This window comes from Phaeodactylum tricornutum, chromosome 13 (assembly GCF_000150955.2).
Source record: "Phaeodactylum tricornutum CCAP 1055/1 chromosome 13, whole genome shotgun sequence".
NCBI lineage: Eukaryota > Bacillariophyta > Bacillariophyceae > Surirellales > Neidiaceae > Phaeodactylum > Phaeodactylum tricornutum.
Genome location: NC_011681.1, coordinates 821,274 through 834,761, shown reverse-complemented (window position 1 = coordinate 834,761; position 13,488 = coordinate 821,274). Strand labels below are relative to the sequence as shown.

The 13,488-nt window shown below is 53.2% G+C and overlaps 3 protein-coding genes across 3 annotated transcripts; all 3 read right to left on the bottom strand.

Moving 5' to 3' along the window:
• Nucleotides 1-10: 10 nt before the first annotated feature.
• Nucleotides 11-2,565, bottom strand: PHATRDRAFT_47504 (predicted protein; the record flags this gene model as incomplete). The annotated part of the gene is made up of 1 exon (XM_002181598.1): nt 11-2,565. One exon carries the CDS (start codon nt 2,563-2,565, stop codon nt 127-129), a length of 2,439 nt encoding a protein of 812 aa, XP_002181634.1. The 3' UTR covers nt 11-126.
• Nucleotides 2,566-3,034: 469 nt separating this feature from the next.
• PHATRDRAFT_47503 (predicted protein) lies at nt 3,035-5,221 on the bottom strand. The gene has a single exon (XM_002181597.1). It carries the CDS (start codon nt 5,110-5,112, stop codon nt 3,100-3,102), a length of 2,013 nt encoding a protein of 670 aa, XP_002181633.1. The 5' UTR covers nt 5,113-5,221; the 3' UTR covers nt 3,035-3,099.
• A 3,566-nt stretch (nt 5,222-8,787) lies between these two features.
• PHATRDRAFT_37731 (predicted protein) lies at nt 8,788-13,311 on the bottom strand (the record flags this gene model as incomplete). Its single annotated transcript, XM_002181596.1, has 5 exons — nt 8,788-8,799; nt 8,823-11,357; nt 11,405-12,885; nt 13,058-13,094; nt 13,255-13,311. The coding sequence occupies 5 exons, from the start codon at nt 13,309-13,311 to the stop codon at nt 8,788-8,790; spliced, it is 4,122 nt and encodes a 1,373-aa protein (XP_002181632.1).
• Between the last annotated feature and the right edge of the window lie 177 nt (nt 13,312-13,488).

The window sequence follows — 13,488 nt, the reverse complement described above, 5'->3', positions numbered from 1 at the left end:
ATCGATATTGAAATGTATTACTCTGGCTAGTTGCGATCAAAAGTGTCTCATGGATTAGACTACAATTTATGATGTTTGACAAATCAGATTAGGTTTTGCCGTTTGCCGCGGTAAGTAGTGGACCTACTAAGTGTACTGTCCCAGTTCCACTTCGCTTCTTTGCTCTCGTCGAGGATCTTCTTCTTCGAGATCCAAATCGTCTCGGAATGCCGAGCGAACGTATCCACTCTTGCTGGCACCGTTGACACGCGCTGTATCGCGCAACCCCGGACTCGGTGCACTTTCGTCCTGAATGTAGTTACGAATTTGCGTTCGTCGACTGGACCGCATTTTGTTCCGTAGGTAGAGCCGCCCCCCGTATGCCACAGCGATCGCTGCAAATACCAGCATACCAACGGCGGCGACCTTTCGGAACAGCGACCGTGGTTGTATCGTACCGGGAGACACGCCCGCGTTGGGACGCACACCACCAGTGGGGAAACCGCCGCCCGTCGTTTCCCCGAGGCGATTCGACAATTCGAAGGTTTCGACGACGAGGCTTCCGTGGGCGCCCATGCCATTGGTGGCGAATTCACCGATCTCGATAGTCAAAGGTTGGGAAAACCATTCGCGGCGGCCCTGAACGACTTTGCCATTCTCTTTGGCAAAGTACCAATCCGCATTGATGCGGGCGTTGGCAATGTGCGATTGAGGTGGACTATTCTCCGGACCAACAGCGTCCTTGGGATCTTGTGTATGCCAATTTTGATCAGCCGTGGCCATGACAATAACCACAATCTTGTCGTGGGCGTGAAAGTTTTGCACATCGATGGTCGACTTGAACGTGGTCGCTTTGGCGTCGGCGAAATGGTTGGTACCGGACGTAACTGAAGTCATGGTTCCTTCAATCATGAGACTTTCCACGTCTTGAATGTTCGGTGTGTTCACACAGTCGAGTTTTTCCAAGGGAAGATCGCTCCATTTGGCGTAAAACACTTGTGTCTCATGGGTTTGTAGTGCCCCTCCAACCGTCCACTCCAACGTGACCGTTGGGCGTTCTGAGGAGATCGTCACTGTGCGTGTACCTTGACAACTGTGACCATCCTCTCGTGAGAGCGATACTACATCGTCGGACAGGTGCAAGTCGTTCACTCGTTGCAGTGTCACATAAGGCTGTACCAAATCCGCCGATAACAAGGCCAATCGAATGTTGCGGGACACGTGGCCGTTACCGGTAGTATCAGAGTTCAAAACGTCCAAGGATGTGCCGAGTTGATCCTTGAGCGGAGTTTTGTCATTGCTGGTTTCCACCAGCATATTAAAGACCCGTAAAGTGGAGTTGTCGTAGACGGTCTTGGCTTCTGGGTAGCCCCCAAATGTAGTGGGTCGGCAAGCAATGACTCTATCAGTATCCCAGGAGCCTGCGTAGGCCCAGTCTTCCATCCCACCACGCACGGGGTACACCAGATCGTTCATGGGGCCGTATTGGTAGTTTCGCGTTCCGAACCATCCCCCGGCGTAGCGACTGTACGCGTCGGCGATCTCTTGTTGTGCCAAATCATCCGGCGATTTTTTCGATTTCCAAGTTGGAGCCCCCCATTCATACCCAATCGCTTCCATACCACCGTGAAAGGTAAGGGCAAGTTGGAACAAGTGCTCCCGATAGACCTCGTTCAAAGTCCGGGCGGCAACTGATTGCATGCAGAGCGTGGGATCAGTCAAATCATAGGGAAAGTCTCGATTCGGGTCGACATTGCCTTCTTCGCGCACTTTACGGAAATACCCGAGTGCGTTCGCGGTCGGGATAATCACAATCCGTCGAGTCGACACAAGGCGGGCCAACCACTGGATGTGGCTTTCATCCAGGCCCATGTGCTTCATTTCTTCCCGACACGAGCGTGCTTTGGTCAATTCTAGCTTCCAGGCACTGGGATTATCTCGCAGTGCTACCCGGGGATGTGCGATGCACGAAGCCGCTTCCATGAGAAGCTGTGCGGCTTCCAGTACGGCGGTCGGGCCGACCCGTTCGTTGCCGTGGACTTCACCACTCCAGAGGACTTCCGGCAGCTGATTGGACGTCGCCGATCCCTCCGGATGCTTCACAAAGTCTTGTAGTGTAAGTATATAGTTCAGACAACCGTCGCCGCCCTTGTCGAACGGACAATCGTCGGCCCCTCCGGCTCGAGGCAAGCCGTAGGCTTCTTGCGAGGTAGTGACGCGGAGTAGATCGGGATAGTGGGAAGCCCATTTTTGTATCTGGGAACTGATTTCTTCCGCCTCCCATAGCTCGTATTGTTGTACAATGCTCTGTTTTTTCTCCTCTTGCAATTCTCGACGAATATATGTCGTTGTCGCCCCTTTTGTTGTTGTTGACGGTGCCGTGCTGCTGCTGCTGTGCCCGGGAAAGACGGCAGCATTCACTGGTGCACTCATTAATACTACCAGTACAATTAGATGCAGCACCATCATGATCCTCAACGACCGACACCGCTCCATAATGGACGACGGTAGCCTGGTGCCGGAGAAAAAGGCTTGTGTAGGGAAGAGTAGCGATTGTCGAATGGCGGTGTTCCGTACAACTCCCATGGTGTTCGGTGATCACTTCGACTTGAAAGGTTTTTCCCCTTGGTACTTGCATATGGTATTTCGGTCTTTGCGTCGGTCATTCGCCTGTCCAGTGCCAGTATGGATTTGGATTTTGTTCCGGGCCGTATGTCGAATCTCTGTCGAGAAGACGTCCATTTTAGTTATGTACCACACTGGATATTTGTCACATTTTACATTCTTGATTTCTGCAACGTTTTTTCAGTAATTATAAAGCCGTTGGACCTACTTACCTGTAAGTAGTGGAAGTAATAATACCTATTCTCGAGGATCGCACGAAGTCATTAACGAAGATTAAGTTACTGGAATAGTAGGGACGAATAGTGAAAGAGCTTACACTGGCTCATTCGGGTGGTTTGGCTTGCAGAATCTATGATCGATATCAATGCGTCGCCCCTGATTAAAGCCATACATACACTTCACTGCAGCTAGCTAGACCCAGGACATGGTTGTACAAGGGAACATCCTATGCTTATTCATTACCGTATGAGTGCTTGTCATCCAAAAGAGGGGTACTTAGTACCAATTATCTCGAATGACCCGATCCGAAGTCGACCGAATTTGTGCAACTTCACGAGGGATACCGTTTTGTCGCCACAATTGTTCCAGTGCATGGTATCGAGCTTGGTTCAAAAACAGCGGGCGTCCCCGTCGCAACCCGGGATCTTCTTCGCCGTGTTCATCCACATACAGGCTGGGAGAGTATGCCGATTTGTTGTTGTGCATTAGGAGGACCGTACACTTTTGGACCAGGAAGAAAATACCAATACCGGACCCGTTCTTCCGGGCGTGTATGGTACAGGCACCCGCAAGTCGGTGCGCGCGATTGTATCCCGACCGCCGCGCTGATCCGGAACGCATTACGGTACCCGTCAATAGACAAATGGCTGTTTCCGCGTTGCTTACCTCTTCGCTTTCTTCCGTGTTCGTGCCGTCTTCGCGGCCCTTGATCTTGTTGACGAGATTGTACAATTCTACAAAAGACTTGGGGAGACGAATCAAGCTGAATGTCGGTATGTTTCTGCGATGTTTCAACCCAAAGTGACTAAGGTCAGACATAACGGCGCTAGCGGTGGAAAATTCAAACAAAGTGGCGTGACGACCGGGGCCGATTTCTTCCACTGCAAGAAGACTCGGCTGGTAAGACAAAATGGGAGACCGGGAAACATGAGCAAATTCGCGATCAGCATCACGCTTTTCGCCTTCCGAGCCGGAGTCGCTGTTGTCCTCGGAAGACTCGCCAATCTCGTCGTTCGATTCCGCGTTTGCTTGACCCGTAACGCCCAACAATTGTTCAGCAATTGCAATCATATCCCTTGGTCCATCCAATTCAAATTCATCCACAATCTCTTCATCACTGTCCTCTTCCATCATAACACCACCGCCTAAATTGCGGTGTGTCGCACCACCTCCGTTCCGGATAGCTCGATCAAGTTCTTCTAGACGAGCTTGATTTGCTACTTGGTTCCAAGGTAGGTTACTTTCCTGAGTGTTCTCTCCCATCCGGACATCAGGGCTCGTATCTTCACTTCTGTGTGCCTGTAAAGTCGTTCCTGCCAAACTGTCGGTACGCGGCGGCAATTCGTCCGCCAACGTGAATGTACCTCCTGTGGATCCAGGTGAAACTACTGTAGGAACAATGTGTCGGCCCATAGATCCATGGTGCAGCTCGAGACCAACAACTGCAACCAGCCAGCGATTTATTAAAGAAAACCACTCAGAATTCGAAGCAATGAGTGCAGAGGGAAGAGGACACTGAAGCGCTTTAAAAATGTGGAAGCCATCTTCGGCAGTCATGAGATCGGCATTGCAAAGAAGCTTATCCAACGCATCCGGTGGAAGGTCAGATCTCAATTCGTGACCTGTCGTCTTTCGTTGGCGTTCTCGAATTGCCGAATGGCACGCGCGCAGTAACAGCACCAACGTCCGGCTGAAGGGAAGTATCGCTCGACCAACTCCGGCAAGAACCGCTCTGGATGAAAGGTCTTCCGTGCTACCAACAAGACTCGCGCCACCGTCCAAATATTTAGTCGTTACCAGTGTTTGACAATGAGCAACCAGACGAGCAAGTGCGAGCCCTTCGCATTCTGCTTCCTTGGCGGACCATGCGTCTTCTTCGTCGAGCTCCATCTCGTCCGGTAATTCGATACCTTTGGGCGTAATCAAGGCTTGTATGAGACGACCTACAAGCAATACCTGAGCAATTCGCATCAGCTCGTCGTTGGTCGGCAGGTCGTTGCTTTCGTTCAGCAATGTTGTGGACAAAATGGCACCAGCCAAAGTTGTAACATCCCAAGCGAGAAGCGGAGTGTACAGAAAAGCAGTCGCAATTCCAGGTCGAAATGGAATTCGGGGCATGTCCAATTGAGGATCTTCGTTTGGACTCAACAGGGGATCCGTCGTTCCCCAGTCACGAGCGATAGGGGGTAAATTAGTTGTTTTGTTCGAGAAGATTTGGGTAATAGATAAGGGAGCCGGAGGTTCGCCCACCCTTTGATCGGTGGTACCAATGCCGCGTGCTGCCCACATTGCAGCAGCTGTAGCTCGAGCTTCGCCTCGCTGTGGAATAGCTCCGTCCCTGGCTACATGGCAAGGTATCGATGACAAGAGAGCTGTAAGTTCACTCCATAGCGCCAAGTCGGCGGCTGTGTTTTTCGATTGTACGGAAGAGATACCCATGATCCAAGACCATCCATCGAGAATGTCAGCGAGGCAACTGTTAACTATAAACGTGTCTGAAGCCAACCGCTCACGTTGGGCAAGGCGAGAGCGCATTTCAAAACAAAGGACCTCAAGCAGTCCCGAGGCTGCCGTCAAAGTACGCTTGAGCTCTAGGAGGAGTGGGTGCCTATCTCTCGACTCGATGTTGTAATCGGACCACGGATCGGAAGTCTGCGAGACGATTCCGAACGGTAAAACCTCTTCGACACCCCGTGTACTAGACTCTGCAGCTGCGGCGGTGTGACCAATTGCTGCCCATGCGATAAGTTGCTGGCGGAACATGCGAAGAATATTTTTCATTCTAGCCCCAGTATACCCCTCCGTATCGTCATCAACAGATTCTTCGTAGTCCCATTTGTGGATAGCAGGATGCCAGCGTTGGTGCTGTCTCTTTTGGGCAGGCGTGGATCGCTCCCACGGAACACCCATAGCCACGTGTAGGTTTGTGCCGAAATCGTTTAGAGCCTTCCGTCCCATATTGCTCATTTTAGCCATTCTTTGCTCGGATAACCCTGACCCAACCAGAAGAGCTCTTGTCTTTCGATGTTCTCGTCTGGTTTCAGATGGTTTCAGCACGCTTTCGTCTATCTCCATGTCAGAAGAATATACAGCCTGCGCAAAGCTATCTCTGGGAATTAAGATGTTCGAAAGTTGCTTACACAGAGGACACAAAAATTCTCCGTCTGAAATATTCGCTGCAAAGCGACCGTCGTAAGGTTGATCTCCGGCGGCTCGCTGGTGCAGAGAGAGCGTGTGTGCCTCGACGCATTTTAAATGAGCCGCGTGGCCGCATTGTTTGATGATAGGGCGGGTCGTTCCCCATCTAGAGTTTGTGTAACACATGGAAACCAAGGGACTCAAGATAACGTAGCCTTGTGACGACTGAACACTCGCCCATCCCTCTGACACCACATCGGCACGGGTATGGGGGTCCTTGGAGACGTGACGCACCAACACCCGGCGAGAAAGAATATCGTACTCGGCTGATGCATAGGTGTTTGACACGGTCACGACGCTTCCTTTCGGTAGGCATGTCAATGGTGTCGAATCAAGCGTTTCTGTTTCACGCAGCTTTATAAATGAGATTACAAGGTGAGAAAATAGATTAAACTGCATTTCATAAACAGGCTTCTTTTACGCACCTGGCACCCCATGTGCCCCACCACTCGATACGTTTGTCCAATGGTTGGCGTTGGCCTTTCTGAGTGCATGAGCTCAACAGTGGCTCTCAGTTGAGCTGTACGAGAGCGCTGTACATGACCAAGGTAACCAAGCGGACCGTTGTTCTCGCCATCGGCATCATCGCATCGACAAATTATGCAAAGTTCACTGTCCTGGTCTCCATTAACGGTACTGTCCGATTTGTTTTCGTTCGACGGAGCAATCGTGGAAGCAAAGTTAAGTTGCTTTTTCTTCATTAAATCCATGACTCTTTTCTGTGCCGCCTTGCCAGCTTCTTTACTCTTGGCGGCAGAATTATCAGAAGCTGCAGGCTTGTCTTCACTGATTTGAGGCCATAAATCAGGAAGACCAAACAACATCCCTTGGATCGTGGACCTAATGTCTTCATTGATGGTCCACGAGGATACGCTGCTTTCATGCTTTGGCGACGTATAGTGCTCCGGCTTAATCGGTCCACCACTCGTTGCACTGTGTGATGCAGCTCCTACAGTCGGAGCGCCGTCAACTAGAGCATTTACAAACCTGAGGAGCCACTTCAGTCCGCTAGAAGCTAAAATCCGAGCTCCACCATGGCCTTCGTCGCCTTGTCCATAGTCGGCTCCATCAGATTCATTTGAATTTCCGTGATCATCTCTGTGTTCGTAAAGGGCAATCAACAAACCTAGAATGGACCCTCTCTTCTTTCCTGTCCCTTTAGAACGCAAAGGGCCTTCCGGATAAGGTTGAAGTGCCCATACGTCGACAAGACTTTCGGGAACTCGAACTAAACGTCCGAGATAGGAATTGATGGACAAGCCAAAGGAAAGCGCTCTCGATTCCTCATCAAGATCCGGAAGAAACCGATGGAGTGACGCGCAATCTTCGAGAGTGTGAGTTTGGAGAGTCAAAAGTTGCAAAACTTCAAGGAAGGAGACAGAAGACGATGCAACGATCTCTTTGGAAAAAGGTGTTGCGTTCTCCAAGTCAGCTCCAATGCGTTTGAGAAAACTCGAGGATGATGTCTGCGACTGAAACAACCTCCGATTGAAAGTGATCATAGGAATGTCACCATCTCCTATAGTTCTGGGAGCAGTATCTGATACTCCTAACGTGTTAAAGGTTTCCACATCTTCATCAATTGGAGGGTGAGCAGGTTTTCGAGGCTCCGGAGGGGGAAGCCATGAACCACCAGTCAACGCAAACAATAATGAGCGACGAATTGCTGCATCGATTGCTGGCAAATGAAGAAGAAGACGACAAGCGAGGAAACGGGGATGGGCTTTGGGCGGGGTGCAAACGATAGGAAGGCAATATGTTTCCGTTTTCTCCTTGCTGTTTCCCCATTTTTGCTTACGCAAACGTGCAACAATATCCATAGCATGTTGATGGTCTTGACGCCGAAGGTGAAAAAAGGTCGGATCGTATTCATCGCAGCATTCGGGTTTTAATTCAAAGGCCGGAGGACCAGAGGTGGCTCGCGAGGACCCTTGACTCTTTGGTTTGCCAATCTCGTTCAATACTTCGGCAAAGGTTTGCTTAAATAGACCTCCACCCCCGCTTGTTCTTGACGAGCCTTCGCTATCCTCTTTTCGAATAATGCCGACCGCAGCGGCTGTCATTGCCTCACTACGAGAGCGAGGCTCGGCCGCCAACGCATGAAGTAACTCCCGTTTCACACTTTGTCTCAAAAAGGTGTCATCGTCAACAGAAACAGGGGGTGGCGGCGGCAGCTCGGTAACAAGAACACACATTGTGGAAAAGAAAGCTTCGGATAAAATAACGGCGTGCTCGGCATCTTGCAAACGAGGGGGCTTGACCCAAGCACTCGAGCCTGCACCATAACCTCCGTTTCCGGTAGGCGAGCTTGATCCGCTAACTTGCGATCGTCTTTCGGGATCACACAAATACCCATCCATACTGAAACGACTTAACAAAAGCGAAAACACCCTTCGAGCACCAAGGCCAACGCTCATTCCAGCGGCCGAGAGCTGAACCAATAGCAGGTCGAGGTCACGGAACGACCGACACAAAGGCGTTCCAGAGTAATTCATAGCCATTCCGGCCACCGAGCTCCCATTTCTTGCCCACAAATGTCGGTCGATTTGCTGTGCCGCTGCCAGACACCGGATTGGATGGTCCGCAAGGGAATGTATGATTTTGGCCACCGCAATGTTAGCAGAAACGGCTCTTGAACGGGACCGTCGTCTCTGTGCTTCTTGCGCTGAGCAATCTGGGCCCGCCGTCCAAACGACGCGGCAATTTCCAGAGCGCAAGGTTGAACGCATCAGGGGAACAAGTGGATTAGTCAAAGGATTAGATGTGTCAGAGGACACACTAGTAGGAATTCCGTCAAGGACTGGAAGCTTCCACCATCCGGATGGTTCCGATTTTCTCGATGCCTCGGAAACAGAAAGGGCGCACACGCATCGAATGCTTTCCGCCAAAGCTCGATGCAAGGGAATGTGAAACGAAAGAGAATCTCCCGCGAGTGGTGAATGCGGAACGCGCAGCCAGTCGCCCATCACTGGACCCATAGACTTGGGCGTCAACACTTGTCCCTGTTTGGAGTGGAAGCGCTCCACCGCTTCGGCCTTCAACACGTTCTCAATGAGACTTAATTGGGCCTCTGTCATTTTCACGCCCGTGGCACAAGCCAGAGCAACAGCACCGGCATTGCTATTGGATAAAGCATCATTGGACGTGCTCTGCGATCCCGATACGTGTAGAGTGCTCCGCTGTAGTGACTCCACCTGGGCCATATCCGTCGCTCCGTGGGCGCCCCCGGGTGGTAGCGGAAGACCTGTCTCGAGCATACCTTCGCGATACAGCCAAAGCTTTATTTCACGTAGCAAGGATGCACCAATGTTCCCGAGAGCTTCACGCACGCCCATAACATTTTCCATATAATCTGCACCAAGTGCGACGCTGCTGCTTCGCGGCGGGCTTTCCGACAAGGCGTCGCGCGCGCCGGCAAAGTTAAGACTCAACCCAAACGCTTCCAGCCATCGTATGTGTTCGTACTCGACATGCCCTCCCGAAATCTTACGCTTTTGTGGATCCATTCCTTGAGCCAGCCGCAGCATGCGGGAAAAGACGACGGGAAATGCCAAGACGTCTTCTCCTCGCATGGACAAAGGTGGCCCTTGGTATACCGGGAAACGCCGTGGTAGGAGAAGTCGGATTGCGGTACCAGGTGTCTCAATGACGTATTCTAAATCGCGCAGCATATGCGGCAGCCGCTTGTGACGGGTCGACCGGGAATCCAAAAAGCCGTCGTCCGGGGCCGCTGGTAAGGGTGTCATGAGCGGATGTTCTCCCGCCACGTACGTCAAGGCCGGCAACAAACTATCGTTCGACGGCTGGAAGACGGGATCTTCTTCCGCATCATCCGTCCCGGAAGTCGTGTGGTTCAAAATCATATTGACCTCTTTCGTGGCACCCAGCAAGTTCGTGTGGATGCATCGGACGATCGTGTGCGCGATGGGTGATGTGAAAACACCAATCGATGCCTCGCTGTGCCCTGCCCGATTCGGGTCGTCGGAAATCAGCAAGGCCTCAGTCGCGGGTCCGCTCCCTAGAGCCCGCACCAAACTGCCTGCCGTAAAAATTTGCACCGTAAAATGCAGAGGCGAGTCCGCCTCCGTCCCGACGCCGGCGCAAAACAGAGTACTCAACGGTCGGTACGCGACACCAAGAGCGCCAGCAACCCGTGATTTGAAGCGGGCGTCCGTGAGCAGCGACAGTATAAGCGCGTGAATGGCACCGCGAACTTGTTTCGTCGGATAGGGATCGAGCAAGAGCAACCAGAGAATTGTCGACGCGGGGGCCCGAAAAGATGACGTAGCCAAAAGATGCCGCCAATCCATTGGACTGGGCAACGGGGGTCGACGTGCGTCGAGATGATCCAGACGAATCGTGCCAACACCACTGACCAGTTGCAAGCCAGGCAAGCGATGTGGAAAGACCGTCGACGTGATCCGGTCCGCCTCTTGCTGTTTCCGCAAATCGGTATCGACCACGTACACCGTTTCCGTCAACGCATTCGGCACATCCTTCCAGCAGTCCGCGCGATTCGTTGTATTCTCCGTACCGTCAGTAGTCACGGTCGCCAATCGCTGCAGGAGGGGGTGTTTGGCGTGTGGTGGTGTAGGGTCGACGTAGCACTGCGGGAGGGTCCCCCACAGGGCGTGGGGAGATTTCTTGTACCGATCGGCACACAGTCGGTAAGGCACGCGTCCGTAAAAATGCGGATCTGCGCCCGTGACGTGAACAAAATCCGCCACTTGCACGGTCAGGGCAATGCCGTGGAGGAGTTCGGCTTGTTCGCGGGTGACGTAACTCGAAGGTAAATGGGGTGGAAAGGCGGCGAAGCGCCGCAGACAGGCCTGTTCCTCCGAGGACGCGTCCGTGGCGGCCCAGGGTGGAATCGAACGCGCTCGGGGCCACACACTAAAGTCCGCCAGGGTTTCATCGCCTTCGCCTACTTGTACCAAGGCGTGGACGACCAGGGCGGCCGCGGCGGGATGGGCGGCAGAAATTTCGGACAGCCACGACGCCAAGGCACGGGCACGGTGTTCGGCTTGGACTTGCACGGAACTAACCACGGCGCAGTGCAGGCCCCGTCGTTTGAGACTTTGATATCCCTGGAGGGCGGCCGGAAAGGAAGTAAATGTTTTGACCGTGACTTGTCCGTCAGCGTCGACGTGGTGCGTCATTTCCGTAGCGTGATCACGGAGGGCCACGAGAGATTGTCGGTCTTCGGAGTGGCGTCGCAGTGACCGGGGTTTGTGTAGAGCCTCAATGACTTCATCGAACGTGTGCACGTCGTCATTGTGGAGTCGTAGTTGCAAATGAAAGCCGTGGGGAAATGCAGTAGTGGTGGCAGGGGCCTCCTCCCAAAAAGCTTGCAGAGAAACGGGTGGGTCGATGTTTTGGGGACCGCCGCCGCGTCGTCGTCATTGCCCTGACGGTCTTTGGGTTGGACCAGGGCGTAATCTTCGGGGTGCACGACACCGTTGGCAATTTTGGCCGCCTCATCGGCCCATTGTCGTTTCCACTGTACGGGATCGGCGCCAATCCCGGCGCCGTTGACGGCATCGAGTAGGGCGTGTACGGCGGCTCCGACCACGACGGCCAACGCGGCAGTAAGACGCGGCGGCAAAGCGGTGGGTTCGAGGGTGAGGGTTTCGTGGGCCAGTGTGTATCCGCGGCGGCTGGCGCGGACGGCTTCAAAAGGATCGTCCGGGTGATGCGGGGCGTCGTCGGAAAGTAGCGCTGGTGGAGGACGGTGTCGTTCGCAACAACCGGCAATGTTCCAGGCTTCGGTGTCCCCACAATCGCAACACCCTCCCGGTGTGGTACGGTGGAAGTACACCTCGTGACCTTCGTGGTTGCTGTCCCGGAAGCACGCGTCACAGATGACGCAGGTGGGGTCGGTCTGGCAGGTTCTACAGTTCCAGGCAATATCTCCTCGCTGAAAGACGTATCCACAGGGCCGGGTTCGCCGAGTAGTGGTGGGTGAGGGTTCTTTGTCCTGGTGGAGCTGTTGTTGGTGCTCGCGTTCGGCCTGGTCCAAGAGCGTTTGCAATCGTTGCGCCGTGGTGATGGTACTGTGGTTGTGGTGGTGATTGTTGCTGTGGTGGTGGTGGGTAGTACTAGAGCTGGTTGTACGGGTACGGCTGCTGCCGTCACTGGTACCAATACCGGTACCGATACGGCTGTCGGTAGCAACGGCCGAAGGTTTGCAGTTCCCAACGTCGTCGGCGGATTGCGGGCACGGGGGATCGTTGGGATCTTGAAAAAAGGGGCCGAGGAGTATATCTACCGCCGTTTTGACGTGAGAGGGTGCGACCCCCGTCAGGCGCCCCAGGACGGCTTCGGTGAGTATCGCGAGGCTGGGCAAGACGTGTGTCGTTGTTGTTGTTGCAGTGTTGGACAGGGAGCTTGCCGTGTTGGCCTCGTGCGACGCGTACAACAAGGCGTACTGTCGGAGTTGATCGTCGTTGGTCTTGGCACGTGCGGCGAGTTGTTGTAGTGTAGCCCGGGGGAGGATCGCCGTCGCAGCATTCGGACTCGTCGTGCTAGTACTGGCGCTGGTATTGGTAGTACTGATGGGAACGGCAGGAGACGGACTTTGGTTGCCACTGGGACTAGTACTACTAGTACTGGTGCTACTGCTGGTACCGACGGGGGACCCGAGAACGTGCCAGTCGCGAGGGTCTGTGCCGGTCCCCACGGCAGGATAGGCGACACCACCGGGACACAAGGGTAAATACGCGGGGAGAGGAAAACTTTGATACGGAGAGCGACGACGAGGAGTCGTCGTGGGGGACGGTGCGGTAGGTGACGACGGCACGGAAGGATCGGTCGACCCCACCGCCACGTCGACTTGCAAACGTCGCCGCATTGGCGCAGTGTGTGCTGTGTGTTGTGTATGTGTGTTGCGTGTGGAGAAAGGAATTCCCTTCGTGAGCGATTGAATTGTCTTTCTGTGTGTCCACTACCGGAAGAGGGAGTAAATGTAACACAGACGCCAAAGGGACCGTGGATGCGATTCGATCGCTGTGACGAATAAAAGACAAGACCGACTGACCTCGAATGCGGTCGAATTGTATACTCGTAGTACTACTCTAGTAGTAGCAGTAGTAGCTAGTAGTAGTAGAGAGTGTTGCAGTAGTTTTGGTAGTGGTTCGTAGAAACTCCCCGTCCCCGCATTGTACGTGGACATTTTCCTGCGGGACCGGTAGCCACTCGGTACTCGCCACTCCCGGCTCGTCGCTCGCCACTTACCGTAAGGGCCCACTGTGGCGAGCGTGTCTCAACGGACCGAATCCGGTCGTTCTTCATATCCCGCCCCTTCTGGTTCGACACAATTCTATCCAATGGTAGGTATTTCCAGAAGACTACCCACAACATATACAATACATATATATATATTATAGTGACATATCACATGACTGTCAATCACAAGTCACACAAATAGTAATGTGTTGGTTGGATACACAGCCACACACTATATATATA